At 43.7% G+C, this 26,364-nt stretch overlaps 1 protein-coding gene and 1 long non-coding RNA gene across 3 annotated transcripts in view; both read right to left on the bottom strand.

Annotated features, from left to right (window-relative positions):
• NTRK3 (neurotrophic receptor tyrosine kinase 3) overlaps positions 1–26,364 on the bottom strand; it is a 414,011-nt gene that overhangs the window by 54,906 nt on the left and 332,741 nt on the right. For both annotated transcript variants that reach the window (XM_083712570.1, XM_083712569.1), the window contains exons 13-15: positions 12,104–12,234; positions 4,799–4,971; positions 109–352 (exon numbers count right to left, since the gene is read on the bottom strand). In XM_083712570.1, coding sequence (XP_083568696.1) covers positions 109–352; positions 4,799–4,971; positions 12,104–12,234 — 548 coding nt within the window. The remainder of the gene's footprint in view (positions 1–108; positions 353–4,798; positions 4,972–12,103; positions 12,235–26,364) is intronic.
• LOC310831853 lies at positions 21,654–22,127 on the bottom strand. Its single transcript, XR_014558027.1, has 2 exons — positions 21,971–22,127; positions 21,654–21,742 (listed from the first exon to the last, which is right to left on the bottom strand). It is a non-coding gene; the product is annotated as an uncharacterized lncRNA (long non-coding RNA).

Genomic DNA, 26,364 nt, shown 5'->3' with positions numbered 1-26,364 from the left:
TATCAAGCTTGGGTGAGGAAAGATGGGGTAGATATGGAAACCTTCTGCAATGTCATTTTCCAGCTTTTGTACCACCCGCTCCGGGCTCCATTACCAGAGCCACCTTACCCTGTAGTAATCGGTGCTGTAGACGTCTCTGGACATCCCAAAGTCTCCAATCTTCACCAGCAGGTTAGCTCCAACCAAGCAGTTCCTTGTGGCCAGGTCTCTGTGTACAAAGTGCTGGGAGGCGAGGTAAACCATCCCTGAAGCGATCTGGCTGGCGATGTGAAGCATTTGAGAAAGGCCCAGCTCCCCTTTCGCATGCCGAGGCTGCCCATCCACGAGGATCATCGCATCCGGGCCGTGTGCCCTGTGGAAGGCAAGAGAGGGTAATGTTTAGGTGGAGTCTCTCCTTTTTTTGCAAGTTGAATCCCTTGGTTTGGGCTCTACCTGCCGGAGTAGCGGAAAACAATCTTGCTCCATCTTCCATGTGGCAGCATTTGAAGAAGGCTATACAGTGGTACCTACAAGTTACATACACTTCAGGTTACATCCACTTCAGGTTACAGACTCTGCTAACCCAGAAATAGTACCTCGGATTAAGAACTTTGCTTCAGGATGGGAACAGAAATTGGGTGGCAGCAGCATGGCAGCAGTGGGAGGCCCCATTAGCTAAAGTGGTGCTTCAGGTTAAGAACAGTTTCAGGTTAAGAACAGACTTCCAGGACGAATTAAGTACGTAACAGAGGTACCACTGTATATCCACTCATATCAACTCTTGGACTTCTCTTTTCCAGGCTAAACATATTGTGATTTGGAGAATGGAGAATTAATAGAGGTTCAAGAAACTTACTATCCACATTAAACGATAGTATGCATGAGCCCTCGGTCAGTTTTCACCATCCACCCCAGTTCATTGCCATCATGGAAGTAGAACGGTGAAAATGCCTAATATGTGGCGAAGGAAGGACAATGTTGCTGTGGCCTCCTGTCTCTTTTATTAGATACAACAGCAACATTTCCTTTGTGTTTCTCTCTTCTGGCTTCATTTGAAATTAATCCTGGCATTTCACCCCCTTCAACAACAGCAGCAGCAGCAGCCCTGCAGAGAGTGAACAAATTGAAAAATGCCTGTGCAGATGGATCCCTCCATCTTGACATGGAGCTAAACTCTGAGAGCAACAAGTTCTGACTTGCTTGCATCCTGGAATTTCTCTCTCTGATAAGCTTGAGGCATATGTGGAGGGGAGGGGGGAAGGAAGACAGATATGACATGGCAGCGACAGATTTCTGCCAAAATATTTCTGGTTCAGCTGTTGAAGCTTTTCACGGCTCTCCTTCAGATGCTTTCCAAAATGCATTGTCAAGAGAGAGGGAGATGACAGGGCTCCACAAATGGGGATGTGACAGGTCAAGTGGCTTGCATTGCTAGGAGTCACCTATAGTGGAAAAGCCGAGTGCTGAGGACAGGTCTAGGGCTGACACAGGGATGCTTGAGGAATTTGATCCTTGTAGATTATGGTATGAGCTGACCTGGACCACATTAACACCATACATTTATACTACTATGATACCACTTTAAGCTCTCATGACTCCCCCTAAATAATTCTGCAAGCTGTAGTTTGTAAAGGATGCTAGGAGCTGATAGGAGACCCTTATTCCCCTCACAGAACTACAGTTCCCAGAGCTCTCTGGGAAGAGGGATTGATTGCTAAACACACCAACTAAACCAGTGTTTTCCAAACTTGGGTTTCCAGCTGCTTTTGGACTACAATTCCTATCATCTCTGACGGCTGGTCCTGGTAACTAGGAATGATGGGAGTTGTAGTCAAGGAACAGCTAGATACCCAAGTTTGCGAAACACTGTTGCTTTTCTGGTCCCCCCCCCCCCCGTTCCTTCTTTCTTTAGTTTCTTTTTTTATTATTTCATGCAGAATTCTTTATTTTATTATATTGTGAAAACTTCAATATCCCCCCCCAAAAAGCCCTTTCTTCCCACTACTGTGTGTGTGTGTGTGTGTGTAATAACTTTATGAGATCATCTTCAGTACCTGAAGTTCAAACAATAGGTGCATAAAGATTGTTGTCCCCAGCCTGGCCAATGTCCAAGAATTCTCTAAATGTACTGCAATACTTTTTCATCTGTACAGGTTTTTGCTGGCTCCAGTAAAGCCAGGAGCAGGGTGATGCTTTAGTACTTTTCAGGCTGTAGCAATTGTATTAATTTTAAGTGGATATTCTGCACTGTACTATGTCACTAAATCTTTCTCTCTAAGTATGTGTGCATGTTTTATGGCTTTTTGTGATGATAACAGCTGGTACGGAGTACTTTCACTGCTTTTCCATTTTTTGTTTTCTGGAAGCAAGGATCTGGAGGAGATCTGGATAGAAGCTCCTTAGTTAAGAAAATAAGAAGAGTCTGCTGAATCAGGCCAGTGGCCCTTGTAGCCTAGCATCCTGTTCTCACAGTGACCAACCAGAAGCCTGTGGGAAACCCACAAGCAGGATTTGACCTCAAGAGTACTCTCCCCTCCTGCGGTTTCCAGCAACTGGTATTAAGCTGCAGCCATTGGAGACAATAGCCATTACAGGCACATGGAGGCTTTCATGAACATGGTGCCTCATTTAGATGCTAATGCATGCAGTGAGCCTATGCCTTCAAATGTGTGTCTGTTTGCTGTCGACAAGTAGAGGATGGGATTTGCTGAGGGAATCATTGTGTTTTAATTACACGGAGAGAAAGGCATTGAGGAGAACTAGAAAAACACAAGGTGGATTCAGAGGCCGCTGTCTCTTTGACCTTGGCAACATGGGAGGAATTGCCAATATTCCTTTGTTAAATCTAGTGGAACAAAGCTTTTGGATTTTTGCTAGCTTGTCAGAGTGACTTGGAAAATGCATTTAATCTCTCAAAGTCTCCCCAATCCAAGGCAGGTCTATAGGGCTGGGAAGGAAAAACATCAAGAGCTCTGAGGCTTCAAATCACCTTCAATGCTACCACAGCCCGAAGGTTCTGATTTTCTTTCAGAAAGGGAGTGGGCTCCCTCAAAATGCCTGTGTTGCTATTAAACATCTCTTTGGATGCTTCCCAAAACGTCTTGTCCTTTTAGATGCCAGCTAAAATAAATGGCAGCTGAGGAAAGGGATTTATTTGTCCCAGTCACGAGTCAGATTCCACAGCTGGAGCACTTCGCCTTGGCAAATGCCGCAAGGACTCAACTCTATTGCTCATGGGTCATTGTCTGCATTGTTAACACATTTATGCTCCCGCTGAATAAACACAATGGAGGGAAAACAAAACACACACACACCTAGTTTCTGATTTTCTAAATCTAGGAACTAACAACTGATCTTTACTTAAGGGCATGCTGCACTCCATAAATACTGGAAATCTTATACCCCACAGATCCTTGCATTGTACATCATAACAAAGGAAGAGCCCAGCTGGATCAAATTGAAATGGCCCATCTTGTCCTGCATCCCGTGGCACATCAGATGTCCATGGGAAGCCCACAAGCAAAGCCTGACTGTAGCACGCTCACAACTTGTGATCCTTACAGACATTGTCTTCAACAGTGCAGTGAGAGCGTAGCTATCATGACTAGTCGCTTTGATTGATTGGTATTGGCCAGAATCCAAGGATAAATGAAATACTTATAAGATAGACTGGCTGAAATTTTCAGTGAGCAGGAAAGGTGCTGCTGCTGGTTCAGCCCAGCAGTGGCTAACCACGCTTACCAAAAGAGCCACAGATGAAGTAAAAGATAATGTGAGTCCAGTGTACCCTAAAGTTCCTCATGTCTTGGAATGGCCTACACAGAGCTGTGGAGTAATCAGCAAAGTGGTGCAGAGCTAAGAAGGAAGAGGCAATAAGAGGCAGAAGGTATAGATCGGACTCTGTGCCTGTTAGGAGCTGCCAGGGATAGGACCAGGAACCTTTGGTTCTGTGTATAGGTGTTCCCTGTGGTGAGCTATCAGTACTCCAGGACACAATTTTGTTGTTGTTGTTTAGTCGTTTAGTCGTGTCCGACTCTTCGTGACCCCATGGACCAGAGAACGCCAGGCACCTCTGTCCTCCACTGCCTCCCGCAGTTTGGTCAAACTCATGCTGGTAACCTCGAAAACACTATCCAACCATCTCGTCCTCTGCCGTCCCCTTCTCCTTGTGCCCTCCATCTTTCCCACATCAGGGTCTTCTCCAGGGAGTCTTCTCTTCTCATGAGGTGGCCAAAGTACTGGAGCCTCAGCTTCACAATCTGTCCTTCCAGTGAGCACTCAGGGCTGATTTCCTTCAGTATGGAGAGGTTTGATCTTCTTGCAGTCCATGGGACTCCCAAGAGTCTCCATAGTTCACATCAAAACAAAATATAAATGGAGTGGATAAAACAACAGTAAAGTCAGTTGCAGCGATAGTCTAATCTGGCCAAGGCAACTGTCCTCCCCATGGTGGTGTATGGGGAAAAAGATGGGTTTTCAATTGTTACTGGGAACTTGACGTTGTGTCAATCATATTTCAAGTAGGAGGGCATTTCATAGTCGGAGTGTCACCACAAAATAGGCCCTTTCTCTGGTCAATGCATAACAGATTGCCCTTAGATTGCCAAGAGGACATCAACTGCTGATGTTTGCTCAATGACAGATTGGTATAGGGAGAGATACCCCTTCAGATATCTAGGCCCCAAGTTGCCCAAGGTTTTAAAAGTCATTATTAGCCCCTTGGTGGGGCACAATTCCCACTTCAGAAGGCTTTACGGTTCCTTGAGGTCTCTCTTTAAGGACTTTAAATCATTGTAAACCAAGCTTGTTCAGGATTTACCTCAGAAACTTATTCAGGTCTCCGTGTTTCATGTACTCAAATACCATTATGAGAGGGTCTCCATCACCACAGACACCATAGAACTTTACAATGTGGTCATGCTGAAGGTTGGTGAGAAGTTCTGCCTCCCTTTGGAAATCCTTTCGTGCAGCCAAAGTAGGGTCCTTCAGGGCCTGAGGGAAAGAGGAGGATACAAAGACAAAATGAGGAAGCTAACAAAGGCCACTTTCCTCCTAAGCTTTAAGCATGTTGAAATTGAGTAAATACAGATTAAAAGGTAAAGGTAAAGGGACCCCTGACCATTATGTCCAGTCGTGACCAACTCTGAGGTTGCGGCGCTCATCTCGCTTTAGTGGCCGAGGAAGCTGGTGTACAGCTTCCGGGTCATGTGGCCAGCATGACTTAAGCCATTTCTGGCGAACCAGAGCAGCACACGGAAACGCCGTTTACCTTCCTGCCGGAGTAGTACCTATTTATCTACTTGCACTTTGACATGCTTTTGAACTGCTAGGTTGGCAGGAGCAGGGACCGAGCAATGGGAGATCACCCTGCTGCGGGGATTCGAACTGCCGACCTTCTGATCAGGAAGTCCTAGGTTCTGTGGTTTAACCCACAGTGCCACCCACGTCCCATAAATACAGATTACCACCTATCAAATGGAAACTTCCTATGGTGTGCAGATAACTGGCACGTGACCCCCCCCAAAGTTGCCCAGAAGGTTGAAATGGTTCCCCACTCCTGATATAGTGGGAAGCATGGGCACTGTGATCCATTCAGAAACAATGCCAGAAGATCACCAGTTATGAAATGGTGTGTGTGTGTGTTTGACCCAAGCTCAAATATCATTGCAGTGGAATTTCCACAAACCCATCTGTGAGAGAGCCAGAAGGTAATAGCTTCCACTTATTTCTAGCTCAGTCAGAATTGGAAAACCATAAACCCAGAATCTGAAACCAATTAAAAATGAGGGGTAGAAAACATCATAGTTCCTTATTACAACTCTCCTGAACTAGTCTACCCATTTACTTTGGAAGAGCTGAATTTGCTGTCTTTTATTCTGTAAATAGATGTGTTGGTGTGTGTGTGTCATCGCTACTGCAATTCCCCCCCCCCAAAAAAAAATCCTGCTTTCATTCCCTTTGGTTTAAACAGTTTATTGAGAGACTGAGACTCAAATTTGTATTCTTCTTGAAAATGGCTCCTCAACCACACTCATGGTTTGCCATGATTAGGTACTTTTGCCAATTGCGCACATGGAATTAATACTGGAGTGGCTTTGGGCTTATTTAAGAATTAGTTGAAAGCATATTACACCTGTGTTTGGTATGTTTCCTCATGAAGACACAGCTTTCAGCTAAAGATGAATATGCTCTCAGGAATTCTTCATTGAGGATTTCAATGTAGGGGGAAACGGAGATATTGATTTAGTCTAAGTCTACATTTTTAAAATAGGTTGACCTAATTCCTTGTTCCCACACTTATATAAAGACTGGAATGCAGCTATTAATCAGTTTATTCACCACTGAATTTTATGATGCATTTTCAAAGAAAATGTGCACAAAATGAATATTTTAGGAGAACTACACGGAGAAGCACATAAAAATGCATATTTTAGGGGGGAAATACATCACAAAGCATTCACAATACATATTTTCAAGGGAAATGCATTAGATTCATACAAAAATAGTTTGTTTTATGAGAATACTCACAGAGTGCTTTAAAAAAGCGTACTTTAGGAGGAAGTACATACAATTTAAACACATTTTTGTGTTCTTTTCTTTTCCTTTTTGCAAAAAAGCCACAATGTAACCAGCTTATAATTGAGCACATGTCAAACTAATATGGATCTAGTCTGATCTGTCCATCCCTAATTCAGTGTCAAATATTCAGCAGATATTTCATACCTGTATTTGACACTGGATGATACTGACTTTAATACGCCATCATAACTCATATCCAACAGTATGTGATTGCGGTCATGTAATTATATTTAGTCTTTTACCACTGAATAGCTGGCAAGCAATGGTACTGAGCATCTGACATTAATCAATAGGTGACGAGTGCCTGAGATCGCATCTTTTTGTCTCCATCAGTTGCAATCTGGACCATAGCTCTCAGTGACAGAGCTCAGGCTTTACATGAAGAAGGTTCAAAGTTCCATCCTTGGTGCTTCCAAGGAAAAACTCCTTTCACAAAGCCTGGAGAGCTGTTGCCAGTCAGTATAGACAATAAAGAGCCAGGAAGACCAAATATTTAAACTTAGGAGCTTCCATTGCTCCTCTGATGCTTTTCAATCTTGCATGCTGCTGACCTGGGCATAGAAAGAAGAAATGGGGGCGATATGGGCCTGGACAGCAGGTGTGGCCCCTGGATTGAAATAATTTGATTGCATTTTGCCACACTGCATAAGGACCTGCCTGAAAGATCCCCTTTGGACTGAAAAGTGAGGCAGTTATTAAATGAATAAAATAATAAGAGTGACATTTTCTTTATCTTCATTATTATTCTATGCTGACAAAGAGTGAGAGGAACAGGCCACTTTCCTTTGCTCACCACCTCATAAAAGCATGATGTGTGAAAACAGTCTGAATGGAATCTCGGAAAGCATTTGAAGACATAGCAAGAGCTATTGCAGATTGAATCCATCTTACTTGACGTCTCTTCAGAAGTCTGACTCTATTGAGTTAGACTCTGAAAGAAAACCATGTCAAGTTGGTCTCCTTTGCCAAGGTGTGAAGCGTCATACTGAGGAACGGCATTTGATAGAGAAACTTTTCTCTTTTAAAATAGAGCAGACTTAAAAAACACACACACACAACCAAAACCACACAACCCAAACCCCAGAATCCCTGTCTTATCATTCTAACCCACATCTATTCAAAAATCACATAATTTCATTTTAATTTTCCTCCCTTGGGGGACAACCTGACTAGAGACATTTAGATGGATGATTCAGATAGATGATAGTGCAGTGCACAGATGGCAAAACATCCATTCTCATCTTGGGCCCTTGATTACTTTCAGTCATTTAATATCTTCATGAAGTTGTTATCATGCCTTAAGAAACTTAGAGGTGCCTCTTGTATTTTCTTCACAACTCTGTGACACACACACACCCAAATATCCCCCCATGCTGTCTACTATTAGGGGTGGACCAAAACCTTTGGGCTTGCTTTGTGTTAGTTTTTCTGACCATTGAAACAAGGCCACCTGGCTTTGCTTCACTCATTGCAGACATATATGGGTTGTTGTCACCTCACCTCAAAAAGAATATTGTAGAGTTGGAAAAGGTTCAGAAAAGGGCAACCAAAACGAGAAAAAGTTGCAGAGTTTGGGACTTTTTAGCTGAGAGGAAAGGCAAGTATGATATGACATGACAAGAGTTTATGGAATTATGCATGGCATGGTGGGAAATAGATAAAGAAACATTTTTCTCCCCCATGCGCAACACAGATTAAAGGAAATCTTCCTTCATGTGGCACATAATGAAACTGCAGAATTAACTCCTACAGAAAGCAGTGGTGGCCACCAACTTGGATGGCTTTAAAAGAGGACCAGACAAATTCATGGAGGATAAAACTATCAATGGCTACTAGCCATGAAGGCTATGATCTACCTCCACTATCAGTGGCATTGAGCCTCTGAATGTCATTTGCTGGGAATTTTGGCTGGGTAGAGTGCTGTTGCATTAATGTCTAGCTTCTAGGTTTCCCATGAGTATCTGATCAGGCACTGTAGGAGCAAGATGCTGGACTGGGTGGGCCATTAGCCAAATCCAGCAGATTCATCTAATGTTCTTAGCATTGTTTGCATATTAGGTCTAGTTTTATAACCTAGCGTAGCTTAATCCAGATGCTATCTCTGTTGCTTCAAGTTTTATTGCGGCAAAAGCCAGTGACACTAAACACCACAAGATCAAACAAAAAGAAATCAACAACAACATCAGAAGAAAAAAAAAGATTACACAAGGGAACTTCGCAGTGTGCCATTCAACAGAAGAGATTTACGTTTCCTGATTACTAAAGTGCAAAATTTGGCCACCTCATACGATATTGAGCTTGAGGAATCTTCCAGAAGGTATTTTCGTAGAATTTCAGTGGAGGATTCCAAATATTGTTGTAGGGGTATAAATTTTGATAAAAGCGGCAAAATAAGTTGAACTCGTTCTTCACTATAAAATTCACAAAATAGAAGGATGTGTGTGACAGATTCTACCTTATTAGACATACAGGGGCAGAGACGCGCATGCATTGGTACCCGCGTGAATTTGCCGTACAGCACTGCTGAGGGCATTGTCTCAAAGCGGGCTCTAGAGAAAGCCCATCTATAAGCTTCATTAGTGATGTTAGTTAAGTAAGGGGCAGCTGCAAAATTAGGCCAAGTTTTTAAACATCTATACGTCTCCGGGAGTAGGGCGTCTTCTTGTTGTAATTCGACATCGTTAAGTCCTATCTCTGTTGCAAAGAAAGTTTGCTGCTACTTTTTTTTTTTTGCTGGCCACAGAGGGTTGATGTCTTCCATTGGTTATTGCTGATTTTAATTATTATAGATTGTTTTTCCAATCCTGACTTCTTTGTAAGCCATATCTGTAGCATTTATTGATTGGCATCTACATAAATTTGATAAATAGTTATCAAATATTGACTCAGAAGTTTTACTGTGAAATTGCTTCAAGATATTTTATGGGAAGTGACTCATAAATGAAATTAAATTTTAGAAGTGGGCATTTTCCATGGTTTCCCCTATAGTTTAGAACACACTTCCCTTTGTGATTCATGAGGCGCCAGAGTAATCTAACAATCACTATTAGAACTGCAGCCCTGTGAGGGGACTAGAAGTCTCCTAGCAACTCTTTATTCTTACCCATCTACAGTTCCCAGGATGTTGTGGGGGGGGGTTGGGGGGGAGATATAACTATATAATAATGCTTTAAATGTAAGGTGAGGAAGTGACTTTGCGATGATATTTCAAGGGGATTGGGAACTGTAGGGATTAGATCCTGGAACCATCAGTTCTGTGAACAGCTGGGCAACTATATATCAACTAATGGTGACAGGTAAGAAGGTTGGCCTTTTAAGTCTCTGAACTTGTCTACAAGGCAGGTGGAGCTTGGAGAAGGCAGTGTGGAGACAGGGGCTTTAAAGGCCCCCATCTGCTCCCAACTTTTCAATTGCTTGCTTGGAGCTGTCTGTGGTCCAGCAGCTTTGTTTTGTAAGAACATAAGAACAGCCTGCTGGTTCAGGCCAATGCTCCATCTAGTCCAGCATCCAGCACTCACAATGGCCAACCAGATGCATGTAGGAAGCCCTCAAGCAGGAGCAAAAACAAGAACACTATTCCCTACTGTGGTTTCCAGAAAATGGAATTTTAAAGCATTTCTGCCTCCAGCTGCAGAGGCAGAGCAGGTAAAAAGGTAAAGGTAAATTACCCCTGGATGGTTAGGTCCAGTCAAAGGCAACTATGGGGTTGCAGTGGTCATCTTGCTTCAGGCCGAGGGAGCTGGTGTTTGTCCACAGACAGCTTTCCGGGTCCAGCATGACTAAATCGCTTATGGCGCAACAGAACACTGTGATGGAAGCCAGAGCACATGGAAATGGCGTTTACCTTCCCACCGCAGCACTACCTATTTATCTACTTGCACTGGTATGCTTTCAAACTGCTAGGTTGGCAGAAGCTGGGACAGAGCAATGGGAGCTCACCACCATCGTGCGGATTTGAACTGCTGACCTTCTGATAAGCAAGCCCAAGAGGCTCGGTGGTTTAGATTACAACACCCGCTTCCCTAGAGCAGTGATGGTGAACCTTTTAGAGGCCAGTTACAGGTAGGTAGCCATGTTGGTCTGCCCTAGTCGAAACAAAATAAAAAAAATCCTTCCAGTAGCACCTTAGAGACCAACTAAGTTTGTTATTGGTATGCACAATACAATCTAAGTTTGTTATTGGTATGCATGCACACAATCTGAAGAAGTGTATCTAAAGAAGGTATCTGAAGAAGAGACTGAGTGCCCAAATTGCAACCCAAAACCCATTTATTTATAGCAAAGTGCCAACACAGCAATTTAACCTGTATATCTCATTTTTCCCTGTATGTTTCATGTCACTTTATGACTGCTGTTGTAATAAATAATCCTTCATAAAGATTATTGCATTACATTCTTCATTAAATTGGCTTTCCATCGATATATAATTTTATGGTATAACTCAGTGCTCTTTTCCTTAAAAAATGTTTAGGGGCACTCTCATTTTGACTCAAGAAAATCACCATTGGGGAAAAGAAATACAGTTCAAAAAGGGAAAAAATAAATACAGTGAATTTCTTCTTCTATTAATTTCACAAAAAAGTTTAGGGGTATGTGTGTCCCCTGTGTCCCTACAGGAAAAAAGCACTGGTATTACTCCAAAAAAGTGGTGTTATGAGCCATCAGACCTTGGAAATACACTTTTTCCAGAAGGTTCCACCATTTTGGCCCCTGCACTAGTGTATACTGGAGGGCTGTATTAAGAGCCACCCTCTCCCAATTTTTAATTTGGAATAATAATTATTGTCTGTATGTGCATATACAAATACACACACACAAACATATCATATATACCACACACACATACATATATTCCCCTCAAGAAAGAAGGCTTGAGCTTCATCATGAGCCCTGTCTTTGCATCAGATGCCAAGGAAATAAACAACTATCTGACTTTTAGAAGACATCTGAAGGTAGCCCTGTTCAAGGAAGTTTTTAACATTTGAAGTCCCCCCCCCCCAAAGGGACGCAGGTGGCGCTGTGGGTTAAAGCCTCAGCGCCTAGGACTTGCCGATCGAAAGGTCGGCGGTTCGAATCCCTGCGGCGGGGTGCACTCCCGCTGCTCGGTCCCAGCGCCTGCCAACCTAGCAGTTCGAAAGCACCTCCGGGTGCAAGTAGATAAATAGGGACCGCTTACCAGCGGGAAGGTAAACGGCGTTTCCGTGTGCGGCTCTGGCAAGCCAGAGCAGCGATGTCACGCTGGCCACGTGACCCGGAAGTGTCTCCGGACAGCGCTGGCCCCTGGCCTCTTGAGTGAGATGGGCGCACAACCCCAGAGTCTGGCAAGACTGGCCCGTACGGGCAGGGGTACCTTTACCTTTACCTTTACCTTTACCCCCCCGTAAGATGAACCGCTGCAGTGAATCCTTAATAGGAGACTGGCCAGAATAATTCTGTACCACCTGATACTTCCAACTGTCTTCCAAGCAGCTACAAATGCAGCTTCTACGTATGTGTGAAATTTTCATTCTCAGCAATTCAGAGCCTGGGTGTCCTTGGGATTTACCTTCACAGCCACGAGCATCTTGTCCTTGGTGGGGCTGAGGTTGTAGCACTCAGCCAGGAACACCTTCCCGAAAGCACCTTCACCAAGCTCCCTCTTCAGAATGATGTCTCTCCTCTTAATATGTTGTACATCTGTAGGCAGCAAGGGGCGGGAGGGAGGGGATCCAGGAATTAATGTTAATGCAACAAATAATTTCATTTTCACCACCCGGCAGGCTCTCATTAATTTTCATTTGCAAAAAAAGATGACCCTTTTGCAAAGTCTTGCCTATTTATCTCTCACTCTCCAGCTTTGCAAGGGAGGCAGAACTTTACTAACTACCCTCAATAAGCAGGGACATCCCACATTGTTAAGATGCCCCGTCTGCTATAAGTGCTTTGCCATTTAGAGACAGACAGCCCTCTTCACTGAAGGTGGCTGGACTATTGAATTTGTCTCCATTTGATTGATCATGCTTTGTTCTCAAAACTACCCTCCCATCTTTTCTAGCTGGGGGTGGAGGATTGCTTAGGAAGGTCAAAACAAAGTGAAAGTGAACAGTGGACAGGATTAGGTAATTTCAGGCCCCTGTCCTTTTCTGCCCTTGGGATTCTCCCCATTCTCCATCCTGTTACTGGGCTTGCTTTGCCTTGAGTTATTTTGCCTGGATGGAACCTGTCACTCAGCATGTGTCCTTGAATGTCTCTTTCTTGGCTAGATGGAGGAGAGAGTGGTGTGTGTGTGTGTGTGTGTGTGTGTGTGTGTAGAAACTAGCTTATTGTTCAAAGCTAACATCCATTGCTCCACCCACATTTTCCTCTGCCCAGCCCACAACTGGCAAGTGGCCCTTGTAGGTCTCCTGGAAGAGAATGTGGCCTTCAGACTGAACAAATGTTCCTTAACCCTGCACTCGTGGCTAAATTATGAAGGGCAGGCAAGTAAAAGTTGCATCTCATCAAGTCAAGTTCTGCCATTATATTGCATCCTGACTTGTGCTTGTCAGCATATCTGCTTGTGAAATTGTAGGTCAGGCCCCCACAAGAAACCACCCATGAAATTATTCATCCCCCAGTGCTGTGTTTTATATTTCAAGTGGACTGTGCCTGTCTTGGTGGCTCCTGAGATGCGAGAGAACAGAGAAAGTGACAGAATGAGAAAAGGTCAGCTTACTACTGATGCTTATAATAGCAACACGTTGTTGCTTTTTAACATCAATTCATCCAAAAGTAACTCATCTTCATTTGGGAGGGGGAATGGAGAGACACAGACACCTCTTTCCTTATGAGAAAGCCAAAGGTTTGGAAACAGAACATCTTAATGGCTCTCAAACAATTAAGCCTGCTAATTAGAAGATTACGGGCTGGCATAAAAGCTACCAAGTCTAGACATCTTTGCTTGTTTGAGGAGAGTGATGGTGCCTGTTTGCATAACCAACAGTCCTCCAAATGGATGATGGTGCTTCAGAGAATTCACAATGACTTTTTCATTAATTGTTTAATGGGCAACATAAATAAATAAAAGCATATACTGAAATTAGCAATATTAGTGATATTAAGGCACTGTGTGGTAGCCAGAATGAGGGATAAATGAAACCTGCTGGGGGAATCCCGTGTTTCTGTTCTGATCTCCAGCAGAACATTTAGCAAACGTCTCCAATGTTTCCATGTGTGGGTATCTGCCCACTGTTGTAATGCATAATAGGTTCTGTAGTTTTTATGGTATACCACAACTCCATTTCAAACACACACACATGAATTTCAAGGATAATTGCATTTGGTAGATCTTTTGGTCCTGGAACAGCAGAGCCACCCTGTATATAACAAGCTGCTGCCCTTGTGAATTCAATAGTTATTTTTCCCTTTAGAGCTAGTCTACACAAGCAGCAGATCGTGTAGGAAGAGAAAAGTGCCACTTTAGACTGTAAACAGGACCAAATAATTGTATTTTTTTGTGTGTAAAAAAACCCACAGCAAAACAAGAAACTTTCCTGCACACTGAAGACTTTGTGTCAGGAAGGCGTGAAACTTGTGTTTGGGTAAGGATTGTGTTTGTTTGCTTGAGTGCTGGAAAATCAAAGATGTGGCCACCCAACCTGAAATCTGGTGTTAAATGGGAACACTCTTAGCATGTGATTTTGTTATTTTCATAGCACTTAAACCATAGGAATCTAAGCAGCTCGTTTTTCCAGTCATGCCGGAGATATTATTAATGGGACAGTGTTATGAAAGCTATTCTGTTTGCAATCAATAAAGACACAATCAGAGCTCGGCTTTGTCATCCCAGCTTCCAGCATGGCCTACTCACCTGGTTATCTCACTGGAAATAAATAAATAAATAAATAAAACGGGACAGCACGTTATGGAACATCCTGGAGGCTTCACTTAATCCAAAGGCACACAAATGAGCAGAAATGTTTGCCATCCATCAAGATCGGTCCCTTGGGGAGCGCTGGCTGAGGCACAGCCGAGCCTAATGCAAGCCTCTCACTGCTGCAAACTCTTGAGCCTTTATAGGGTCCCTGGCAGGTCAGTTACAGACTACTGGGTCATGGTTTGGCAATGATGATTATCACCTGCAGTTCTGAAGCTAAGATGGTGTGTGTGTGTGTGTGTGTGTGTGTGTGTGTGTGTACTATACCACCCTTCCCCCATAGATCTCAAGGCAGTTCACAACATAAAAATACAAAATAAAAGTTCAAAATGCATAATAAAAACCAGAACAAAACAACAAAACCACTGGCGGAGGAAGAGGGGGGCAGGGGGAGCACACTACCCCCGACACCACAATCCCAGTGGGGTGACATTGTGGCTGCCCCCCATGCGCTGGGTGCCATGCCCCCAGAATGTGACCATGCTCCTGAGGGTGGCGCGCCACACCCCCAGGACGCATGCCACGCCCCCGGGATGCATACCACACTCCTGTGGGCAGTGTGCCATGCCCCTGGGATGCACGCCACGCCCCCTGGGATGCACACCAGCCACACCCGCACCTACTCTCTGCCCCAGGTACTGGAGCATGAAGCTCCGCCACTGAACAACACAAACCAATTACCTCACCCCCTCCCACAAGCACATTTAAAAGGGTAAAGGATGTAAAAGATGTAAAAGTCCATTCTGCTGCAAACCTAGAATGCTGCTCTAAATGGAACCATTGCTTCATCTTGCTCAGTACTGTCTACACTGAGTGCATGTATTCAGTTTTAATTTTTTTTTTAAAAAAATGATTTGGTGCCCTTCAGTTACCCCCCTTCAATGCTTTTGCACTTATCGGAAGATAGGAACAAATAGGCAAATCTGTCCATTTTGGTTTCTCATTTTTCCACTTTTAACTTCAGTCCTCATTTCAACATCAGTTAAATAATAATAATCACACACATCCTCATCAGCAGGGTACTGCTAATTTTTCCTATATACACATTTGCATGCAATACTCCCTAACGCAACACATCTCTATTCATTATCTTCACTAATATATGCATATTATTGTGTATTTTTGTGCCTATTACTTGGCTGGAAAACTGCCTAGCAAAATTTGAGGTTTTGAAAGACAACTGTGTTCATGTATTGTTTCCGAGAGCTCAAATTAGTTAGATTCACCCTTAAATGTGAACTGAGTCAAATCGCCTTCCCATCCCATGTCCACCGCTTCTCTGCTAGCCCATCTTCAGCTTTCCTCGTGAATAATAAGGCTGACACCCAGGAGATTCTGTTGTGAGGGCACTTGGGAGGTTAATCTGCATAAAGCTATTTACAGTCTCCTGGCATGCACAGAATGGTGCTTGATAAACAGCTGCTGTTTGTTGTTGGAAGAAGATGTCAGGTGTTCTAAGCCTAGTTGTCTGGCTCCATTGGGTTGCGGTCAGCCTTACTAACAAGGTGTCTGCAAATTGCCATCCCTTCCTCTGCCCCTTGTCCTCCCCAGCTCCTCCACACATCATTAATTGACACCAACAGGAGCCAACAAGATAATTCTAGGAAGGATTGTGGACAACAGACTGCAAGCACAGAAGGGAAGGGTGGGGGGGGAGAGAAAGCATTTTAACTCATTGTAAAAGACTGTTGCACAGTCAAATACAGGAAGCTGACTTGGATTGAGTCAAGCCATTGGTCCATGTAGCTCAACATCGTTGACATTAAGGGTGTTGCTAGGACAGAGGTCAGCAAACTTTTCCAGCAAGGGGCCGGTCCACTGTCCCTCAGACCTTGTGGGGGGCCAGACTATATTTTTCTGGGGGGGATGAATGAATTCCTATGCCCCACAAATAACCCAGAGATGCATTTTAAATAAAAGGACACATTCTACTCATGTAAAAACATGCTGATTCCTGGACCATCCGCAGGCCGGATTTAGAAGGCAATTGGGCAGGATCCGGCCCCCGGGCCTTAGTTTGCCTACCTATGTGCTAGGAGTTGTTATGAGACTACTGTTCCATCACAGAATTACAATTACCAGAGTTCCCTGAGAAGAGGGATCCACTGGTCAATCACTCTGAGAACTATAGACCAATGAAGGGAATGGGGTCTCCTAAACAACTCTCAGCGCCTTTTAACAAAGTATGCTTCCCAGGTTTCTTTGGGGGAAGCTATAAAGTGACATGACACTGCTTTAAATGCACAGTTTTTAAAGCACAAAGTGTGCCATCAGAGGCCTCCAGAACCTCATTGTTTGCGGAAATGATGGGTGGGGGTTTTAAAGGTGAGAACCTCAAAACAGCCCAATGTAGACAGAGCATGTTGAGTGAGCACAGAATATTGGCTGGCTGTTTGAGGAAGAGAAACCAGTGAAACTGAGAGGAAGGGGGAATGAAGGGCATTATTTTGTTGCAGATTCCTCTTATGAAATAAACAAGACAAATGGTGTGGTGGATAGAGTGCTGGATTCTGGAAAGCAGGGTTCAAATCCCCATTCAGCTATGAAGCTCCCTCTCTCTCTCTTGCTAACCCACTTCACAGGGTTGTTGTGAAGATAAAATAAGGAGGAAGCAAACCATGTGCACTACCTTGAGCACCTTGGGGGGGAAGATGAGAAATACCGTACGCACCTAGTTTTTGGAGGAGGAAAACAAGAAAAAAAATATTCTGAATCTCAGAAGCCAGAACAGCAAGAGGGATTGCTGCATAGTGAAAGCAGCAATCCCTCTTGCTGTTCTGGCTTCTGGGATAGCTGAGCAGCCTGCATTCGCTCCATAAGATGCACAAACATTTCCCCTTACTTTTTAGGAGGGAAAAATTGAGTCTTATAGAGCAAAAAATACAGTAAATTTAAATTTAATTAAAATAAGCAATCAAGAAACTCTTATACAACAACAACCTAGACCACTAGGGTGAATTATTGGTTCCCGTTCTCCTAGTTCTCTCATTGCAGTGAGATTTTCAGTTTAAGCATATTAAATATTATGCTCCTCCCCCATACAATCTGAAATAGTACGGCTCATTCTACCATCAAAAGACTCTTCTACCTCATCCAGCTGCATGCATAAAGCATGTTTTTGGAAGGGGTGAACAATTGCCTTGTAAGTTGGAAACAGACACAAAGGCACCTAGACTTCCAGGCACTCTTAGGCAGTGCCAGCTTAATCCCACCAAAGAGAAACAGCTAAATTTCTTCTTTTAATGCTTGTGAAAGAGACACCATTTTTGGCAAGCCTTTGCCAAGTAGAATCCCCTAAGCTATGGAGAAGGTATCTATAGCTGCCTTAGAACAGAATTCCATGCTCAGCAGAATCATCTGAAGCAGCTCTAGTCATATTGTACCACTTCAGATACAGGGGGTTCACGCTGCTTATCGAACAGGGATGGGGAACTTTTGACCCGCCCATCATTGTTGGACTCCAAGTCCCATCAGCCTCATGCAGTACATGCAATAGCCAGGAATGATGGGATCTGAAGTCCTACATCTGGTGACCACAGGTTCCCCATCCTTGTCTGTTACAGAAACCCAGCTGTGTCCTCCTTTGATGTTGGCACCAACTCTGTATCATCTTCACAGTCGCGTGCAAGATGTCTGAGGATGCGAAGAATAAAGTTGTGCAGATCATCATAAGCCCACTTACAAACAGCCTTATGTTGTTTCGCCTTGACAATTCTCTTGAGGGAGGCATAGCTGAGCGGAACAGCATGTTTGCTGCATTTGGTAGCTTCCAGATTCCATCCCTGGATCACCAGGGAGGGCTGGGGAAAGTTCTTGTCTGAAACCCCAGAGAATGGATGCAGCCAGGGCAGAAACCACTGGGCTCGGTGGACTAATTGTCTAGCAGATTCCTGTGTTCCTATGTAAAGAGCCATGGCTTGGTGGCAGATGCTTGTCTATAAAGGTCACACATTCAATCCCCAGCACCTCCAGGTAGCGCTGGAAAGATTCTTGTCTGAAATTCCAGTCAGAGTAGATAATACCAATCTAGATGGAGCAGATTCACAAGGCAGCCATGTTCTTGCATTGACATTGCTTCTTGAAGAACCCCTAGTTTCATCACAGCTGTTGATGTCCTTGCCAAGGACACTGTCGTACAAGTGAATTTTATTGCTCCTTGCTAACCAACATCCTGCCTGCCTCTGAAACCATTTCTGATGATCCCAAGGAAGGGAGGCGGGGAAGGGGGAAACATCTTCCTGACCACAGTGATCTACTCCCGGAGGCACCAAAGTCAAACTTTAGCCCACAGAAGGCAGACAGGTGTATGAAATTGCCCTTCCCAAGCCTGACTGCAATTAACTACTATCACCCTCAAAATGGACAGCCGCACAAATCACTTTCTCTAGCTAATGGCTTGGGCTGTTTATCCTTCCTGAATTAAAATTGATTTGCATCAGGTTCACACAATTTATTTTCACTCTCAGAAACAGTCACCTGCTCTGTTAATTCACTCCATGCCCTATGATTCCTATTCCCTTGCTAATACACATTTTGTTGAGCGACAAGACCCCAGTAAATAACTTGAGGGAGAAAATAAACTTCTTTCAAACTGTTTTTCTCAACACCCCGATACAGATCAATATTATTTTGACCATTATTATAAGATCCACCTCCATCAGATCCTTCTCCCCTTTCTTGTATTTCACTTCACATCTTCATGCTAGTCTTGTGTAGAAAAAAAGAACAACAAACAACAAACCCATAGGGACAATATCCACCAACATTGATTCCTCAGCCCATGCAATGGATTTATATGGAAAATCCATATAAAATGGACTCCGTTCCTTTGTACTCCTCTAATTTGGTGCAATCTAGACTTGTGATGTTTCCTCACAGCCAGAATACATCTTGGGTTTTGTAGTCCTCAAGGTAAACAGATGCTTATATACTCCACTGAAACAAACATAATCTCTCACACAAGACTTTTGCCTCAATACAATTGGACTTATATTCAGTCTCAGTAAGATTATAAAATATGACAAGGCTTGAGGTGAAAAGTTTAACATATGATGGAGATACATGCACCACAAAAATAAATAATGCTCATTAATGTAAGTGCGGACCCATATGCAGAATACATTTAAAGCAGTACCAAAGCACTTTAAACACTCGTGGCTTCCCCGAGAGAATAATGGAACTGTAGTTGGATAAGGGTGCTAAGAGTTGTTAGGCTACCACCTATTCCCCTCAGAGAGCTACAGTTTATAGAGTTTATTGGGAAGAGGGATCAATTGCTAAACCACTCTGTGAATTTTAGCTCCGTGTCGGGAAAAGCGGTCTTCTAACAACTTTTAGCACCCTTCTCCAGCTACAGTTCCCATGATTCTCTGGGAGAAACCATGAGTGTTTAAAGTGGTATGGTACTGCTTTAAATGTGTAGCGAAGACAGGGCCTAAGACAGTTACACAAACTTCATAGTTCAGTGGTAGCGCCCTCACTTTGCAAGCAGAATATTCAGCCTCTGACTTCTGTTAGAAGATCAGGCAGCAGCTGATATGGAAGACCTTTCTCTGCCTGAGACCCCAGAGAGTTCTGCCAGTCAGAGTAGACACTATTGGGTCAGATGAAGAAAGAGTCTGATCTGGTTTAAGACAGCTTCTTGCATTCCTTGTTCAGGGCAAAAGTGAAGACTAGTTTTGATACTGCCTAACTTTGAACCTCCAGATGTTGTTGTATTCCCATCAACCCAAGCCATCATGGCCAATGATTATGGATGATAGAAATTATGGTCCGGGAACATCTGGAGGGCCAAATGTTTCTCCGTCTGGCCCGCAACATTTTCAGAGCCAAAAGGATCAAGTCTGCAACTTTCAACTAAATTTCCCTCTTTATGACTCTTGGAAGTAGGTCTGCATCATGAAGATGTTTTTTTGTTTAATCCATCTGACAAGGAGAAAATGCACAAGGAGCTGTTTCCAAAGGCACATGAATTACAAAGCTGTAGTGTTCCAAACTGTAAGTTACGAATGGAATATGTGAATGATACAGACAAAAATAATACACTACACATTCAACACAGCTACAGCAGAAAGATATTTACCCTAGCACCTCAAGAGTCAGTGTGAAATAATGGATAGAGTTTTGGCCTAGGACCTGGTTCTGAGCCTTGCTCACTGGCTGAGCCTTGGACCAGTCACTGGCTTCTAACTTAATCTATCTCACAGGTTTGCTTGGAGAATACAATTGGGGGGGGGGGAATGGGGAAACAATTATGTTTCCCTGATTTCCTTGGAGGAAGCGTAGAAATAAATAAAGAATGGAAAAATGGGGGGAAAATAATTTTTGTCATAAGAAGCTTGCTTTTCATATGTAGGGATTTTTTTAAATCAGAGGAGGCAAATTTAAGAATGGGGGAGAGATATGGTTTACCGTACTTTATGTTCACATTTTAATTCCAGTTGCTTCCTGTGAGAACATGATGCTGAACTAGATGGGCCATTCACCAGATCCTACAAGGTTCTGCTTACGTTCTTATGAATGGGTAAGAATTTGAGAATAAGGCTAGCAATGGTTACAAATCATGTTTGCTATGGTTACTTCCACTGTCAAGGGCAGTAGGCCACTGTATGCCAGTTGCTGGGAATCACAGGTGAGATTCTTATAGATGATTCTTTCAGCTGATTTGAGTTCTGACCCTGGCATCCAACTAGACAAAGGATCCACCCCCAGTGCCTCAACCTACATCAAGTTGTGACGATTGCCTTCAGATGGACCCTACTCACCTGAAGGCAAATTCTTGCCTGGCCCCAAATATGGCAAAAGAAGACTTCCATAGTGAGGTTTAACAGAGCGTCTGCCCACTTAACTTCAAGGAGTCCAACACATAGAGCGTCAAGTGGGGAGTCCAAGCTCCAACTGACAGCAGTGCCTGGGCACGGCTTTCTTTTGGGCCCAGGGAACGGACCAGAGGAGAGCTAGGGAGATGAAGTCTTCCCTCTGATCTGCACCCCAGGCTCTTAGAATTGTAGAATTGGAAGGGATCCTGTGTATCACCTTTGTGGGAATGTTTATATAATTTAGCAGAGTTTAAATGATCCCCTGTTTGAGTTTATGCAGTGACAAGCGGGTTGCTAACTCATTTGAGTCCTATCAATAATTATACCTTCCTGGTTGATAATCCCTTTCTGTCCCTCTTAAAAAACACACACATGAATCTGAATCATATTAACATAAACTACTTTACTATTAGATTCATTCAGGTTTACAGAGTTGTTCCTGAATGCAGGCTTAGGTTACATAACAGATAAACTATATACTGTGGTACCTCAAGTTAAGAACTTAATTCGTTTTGGAGGTCCGTTCTTAACCTGAAACTGTTCTTAACCTGAAGCACCACTTTAGCTAATGGGGCCTCCCCCTGCCGCCGCGCCACCGGAGCACGATTTCTGTTCTTATCCTGAAGCAAAGTTCTTAACCCGAGGTACTGTTTCTGGGTTAGCGGAGTCTGTAACCTGAGGCGTCTGTAACCCGAGGTACCACTGTACTAGATAGTAGTGAATCATGAGAAGACTGCACCCAAGCAGTTACCAGTTCACACTCCTTGCAGCAACTGACCAACTGACAAAACTGCCTGCCACATAGAGGCAGTTAGTCCTCTCTCAGAATGTTGGACTTGATTGACAGCTTTATATCCCACAACCTTGTCCGACCCCCTGCAATGTAGGAATCTCAACTAAATCATGTGTGACAAATGGTCATCAAACTAATTTCAGGCAGTGTGACAGGTGGGGGAGGCAGTGTGACAGATGGGGGAAATGATGTCATCCCCTGGCTGCCCCAAAGCTGAATGGGTATCTGCTGCTGTGGCTCATGCTGGAGCATAACTACTGTGGCCATTTTGCCCCTTCTTGCAACCGTGCATTTATTAGTTCTTCCAAACTTTTCCTTTAGAATGCTTTCCTTCTCCCTGTTCTTCCTTGCCTGCTTTAAAGTTGCCTTCTTTTATATCCTGTCCTACAGCACATTGATCTCCCGAGTCGATCTGAAACTCTTCCTGGCAGGGACGCCTGCTTTTATGTGCTTCTAAAGCCACGCTCACACCTACTGTGCTTTATGAATAATGACAATGGGTGAGCGCATAATGCAAAACTGAGAATAATTAATTCAAGAAGAAGAGGGTGATTTTCCTTTCCCTTTTTTCTTTTTACAGCTTCTTCTCTTCTCCCAGAACCTCCGCCCTCCCTCCCAATCTTTCTGTTCACAAGTTGTCCATGGAAATATACAGAAATCACCTTATTTATTCATTATTCAAAATTATTCACTAATCTCTTCTTTGAATGATTGTAACAATAAACGTTACGTCGGCTCAGCCCCCCTGCAACTATTAACATCAAATGCAAAATTCACAAATCTGTGAGGCAACTTGTAATTAAGATACATAACTAACTGCTGCTGAATGAATTTCAAAACTATACAGATGACTGCAAGTTATTAGCAATTCATACACTGGCTGCCCAGCTCTTCTGATGACTGACATGAAATGCTTCAGCAGACAAAGGCAGGAGAATCACGCAGGCCCGATTAGAAACTCATGCAGCTAACATGCGGGCTAAACATTCTCTTTGAATGAGGTTTTAAACCCACAAGCAGGATCCAAAACCCATTATGGGAAACTTAAAAGGGTGCAATCCCCAGGCTAATTTCACTCGCTCAAGCCAACTGCAAGATCTGCTGTTCAAATTAAAACTTGATTCAGTTCTGGATTTCATCACTTCTTAAAATGTTTTTGGAACCAAGGTGGTTTGTGGCATGCGTGTATGAGAGTGCAGCTTGTTTAGTGTCTCCCCAGAAATCTTTCATAAGTCTGAAGAAGGATGCTTAATCTTATACCCTTCAACATTTCTTCAATGAAAATAGGGATGTCCTATTCCATGATGATGATAATAATAATTTTACTATTTACACCCTGTGCATCTGACTGGGTTGCCCCAGCCACTCTGGGCTGCTTCCAACATATATAAAAACATAATGAAACATTAAACATTTTTTAAAATAAACCTTCTCTATATAGGGCTGCCTTCCGATCTCTTCTAAAAGTTGTAGAGTTAATTATCTCCTTGGCTTTGCAGGTTGCAAAATTCCATACCCTCAAACATTTTCCCAGTGAAAATAGGGATATCCTAAGGAAAAGCAGGACATTCCAGCATCAAATCAGATACTAGGACAGCTTCTGTAAATTTGGGGCTGCCCCTGGAAAATAGGGTTTGCAGGGAAGTCCCAAGTCACAATTTTGTGGTCCAGCACACAACAAACATGCCTGTGTTCTCAGCTTCCAGCATTAGCCAAAAACACACAACACTCGCCTATTGTTCATCAACCTAGGAGGACATGGCATACATCCAGGTGAGATGGGAAAAGGCTCACCCATCTGTCTCTATGGCAACCTCTTCACAAAGGGCCTGTATGGTCTGGATACCTTCTATAGATTCTAAACTCACATACACAAGATCGCAGTTTGGAAAGGGGTCCACATTACTTGATTGCAAAAATCGGATATGGGTGAATTTTTGAGGGTGGCTGCATTTCACTTTCCATGTTGTTTTAGGAAGTGCAAACAAGATGGATTCACCTTTATATACAACCTGAACTGACTTTCTCTAGCTTCCCTAGAGCTCATCCAGACTTCCATTTCGTACCATGTTTCTAGACACAGGTCCATTTTGTTTGTTTGTTGTCCAGGCGCTTTCACTGGGAAAACGCACATTTTACTGCTGAATTGGAGCAAACAACAGTTGGGTTTTCCATGGATTGCTGTTTGCTCCGATTCAGCGGAGCCTCTAGAGGCCTTCTTAGGCAGCCAGAGGGAAAAGGAATAACTCACGCAGGATTCCCTTTCATCTTTCACTCCCAGTTTCTCTCTCTCCCTCCCAACTCATAGCTCCATTCCCCCCAGTCATACCCACCATCGGCCTTTACTATGCTGCATTTCAGACACATCCATTTCACACCTTTCTAAGGAACAGGCTTTTACATCCCTGCTTGCTGTTGTTCACAAGAAGCCCCCATCCATCCACCTATCCATTCATCCATCCAGAGCAGGGGTAGTAAACATCATGCCTTTGTATACCACATGGCTCAGATACACGTCTTGTATCCACCAGGTCCCATGTGTTTAGAATTGTGGGACCAATTTTACGGAACTCCCTTTCAGCCAAGATCAGACAGGCCTCCTCCCTACTGAACCTCTGGTGCATGGGTAGGCAAACTAAGGCCCGGGGGCCGGATCTTGCCCAATCGCCTTCTAAATCCGGCCCGCGGACTGTCCAGGAATCAGCAAGTTATTTGTGGGGCATAGGAATTCGTTCATTTTTTTCTTCAAAATATAGTCTGCCCCCCCCCCCAAGGTCTGAGGGACAGTGGACCGGTGCCCTGCTGAAAAAGTTTGCTGACCCCTGCTCTGGTGCCTACTGAATACTTTTCAATTCCAGCTGCCAATTTAATTGATTTTGACTTTATAGTTTTAATTGTGTTTGTTTGTTGGTTTGTTTGCCCCTTTGTAAGCCGCTTAGGAACTATTGTAGTTAAGCTGTATATAAATTGTTTTAAATAAATAAACTTCCACCAACCCCACCAACATGGTCACTGGCCAGAGATGATGGGAGTTGTATAGACCAAAGAATATCTGGAGAAAATCATATTGGCTACCCTTCTGGAGTGCCTGAGGCTCTAAGCCTAACTTTATGTATCTATCGGCTTAATTTCATGCAGGGGGTCTCCCTCCCAGTCATCTAGAGAGAAAGCAAATGTGTACACGTGACCATTGACACTGCCTCTAGTGCCCTGCCACTGCTGCTTATTGAAGCCATGTACACATGACGTTAGACAAAATCTGTATCTATCCTGTAATTCCTTCAGAAGCACTGTGGCTTAATGGATTTCCCCTCCAACCGGCTTCCAGCACAATTAGAAAATAGAAACTACATTAATTTGACAGTTCAGCGGAAGTGTGTACATTTTGAGACAGCCACTGCACATGCGCAGATGGCAGCATGTGTGTGGATGACAGACGGTTGAGGCCAGGCATGGAGAAACCAAATAGGAAAGTTACACGGAGTAAAGAAATTCCCATCCTCCCTCTGGTGTATACAGAAATGTGTGAATGTGACTTGAAATGCAGGAGGGGAGAGAGTGTTTGGGAGCTTGGCAGAAAGAACTGGAGAGCCATGGAAATAGCCAGGATTTAGGTTGGGGGGGAGGTGGCTTCATGTTAGGAGAATAGAACCTCAGTTAAGGATTTTTTAATTGAATTGCTTGATGGGGGGCAGCTGCCCCGCGCTTCCCTCTTAGATACGTCCAGTTCCAGATTTACGTGTAAGCTAAACAAGCTATAGCTTAGGGCCCTACTCTCTTGGGGGGGGGGGCAAAAAAAAATTAAAGGGAAAGAAACTGGATGTACATTTCCAAAATATAAGATAAACAAAAAAACTCCACCTACATACAGCAGCAGTGTGTTGTGTTGTGTAGGCTCCTATGACGTAAGTAATCGGCCCCACCTGCTAGCCTGCTCCCTAAAATATCACTGGTTTCCTCATTTCTATATATAGGGTGCCTACATTCTGCATGTGCAAATGGCTTTAGATACCTATTAGGTCCATAAATTACCATATAGCATATATTCAACACAAAAAACAGTGACAATTTATTGTTGACAAAGGACAGCTGGACATATAAAGGGCCCCATTACCTTCAGTAGCTTAGGGCCTCATCAAACCTAAATCTGGCCCTGGCTACACCCATGTGGAGAGCTGCATTGGGCTCCCAGACCTGAGGTTTCCCTTCCCTCTCTTAAGGGCTAGATTCCTTGCTCTCCCTTGTCCAGTCGCTAGACTCTAAAAGCAGCACCAGGGAGCCTTGCAAACACAGCTGCCGTG

The sequence above is a fragment of the Podarcis gaigeae genome, assembly GCF_964106915.1.
Source record: "Podarcis gaigeae genome assembly, chromosome: 14".
NCBI lineage: Eukaryota > Metazoa > Chordata > Lepidosauria > Squamata > Lacertidae > Podarcis > Podarcis gaigeae.
This window is presented reverse-complemented; position numbering and strand designations above follow the sequence as displayed.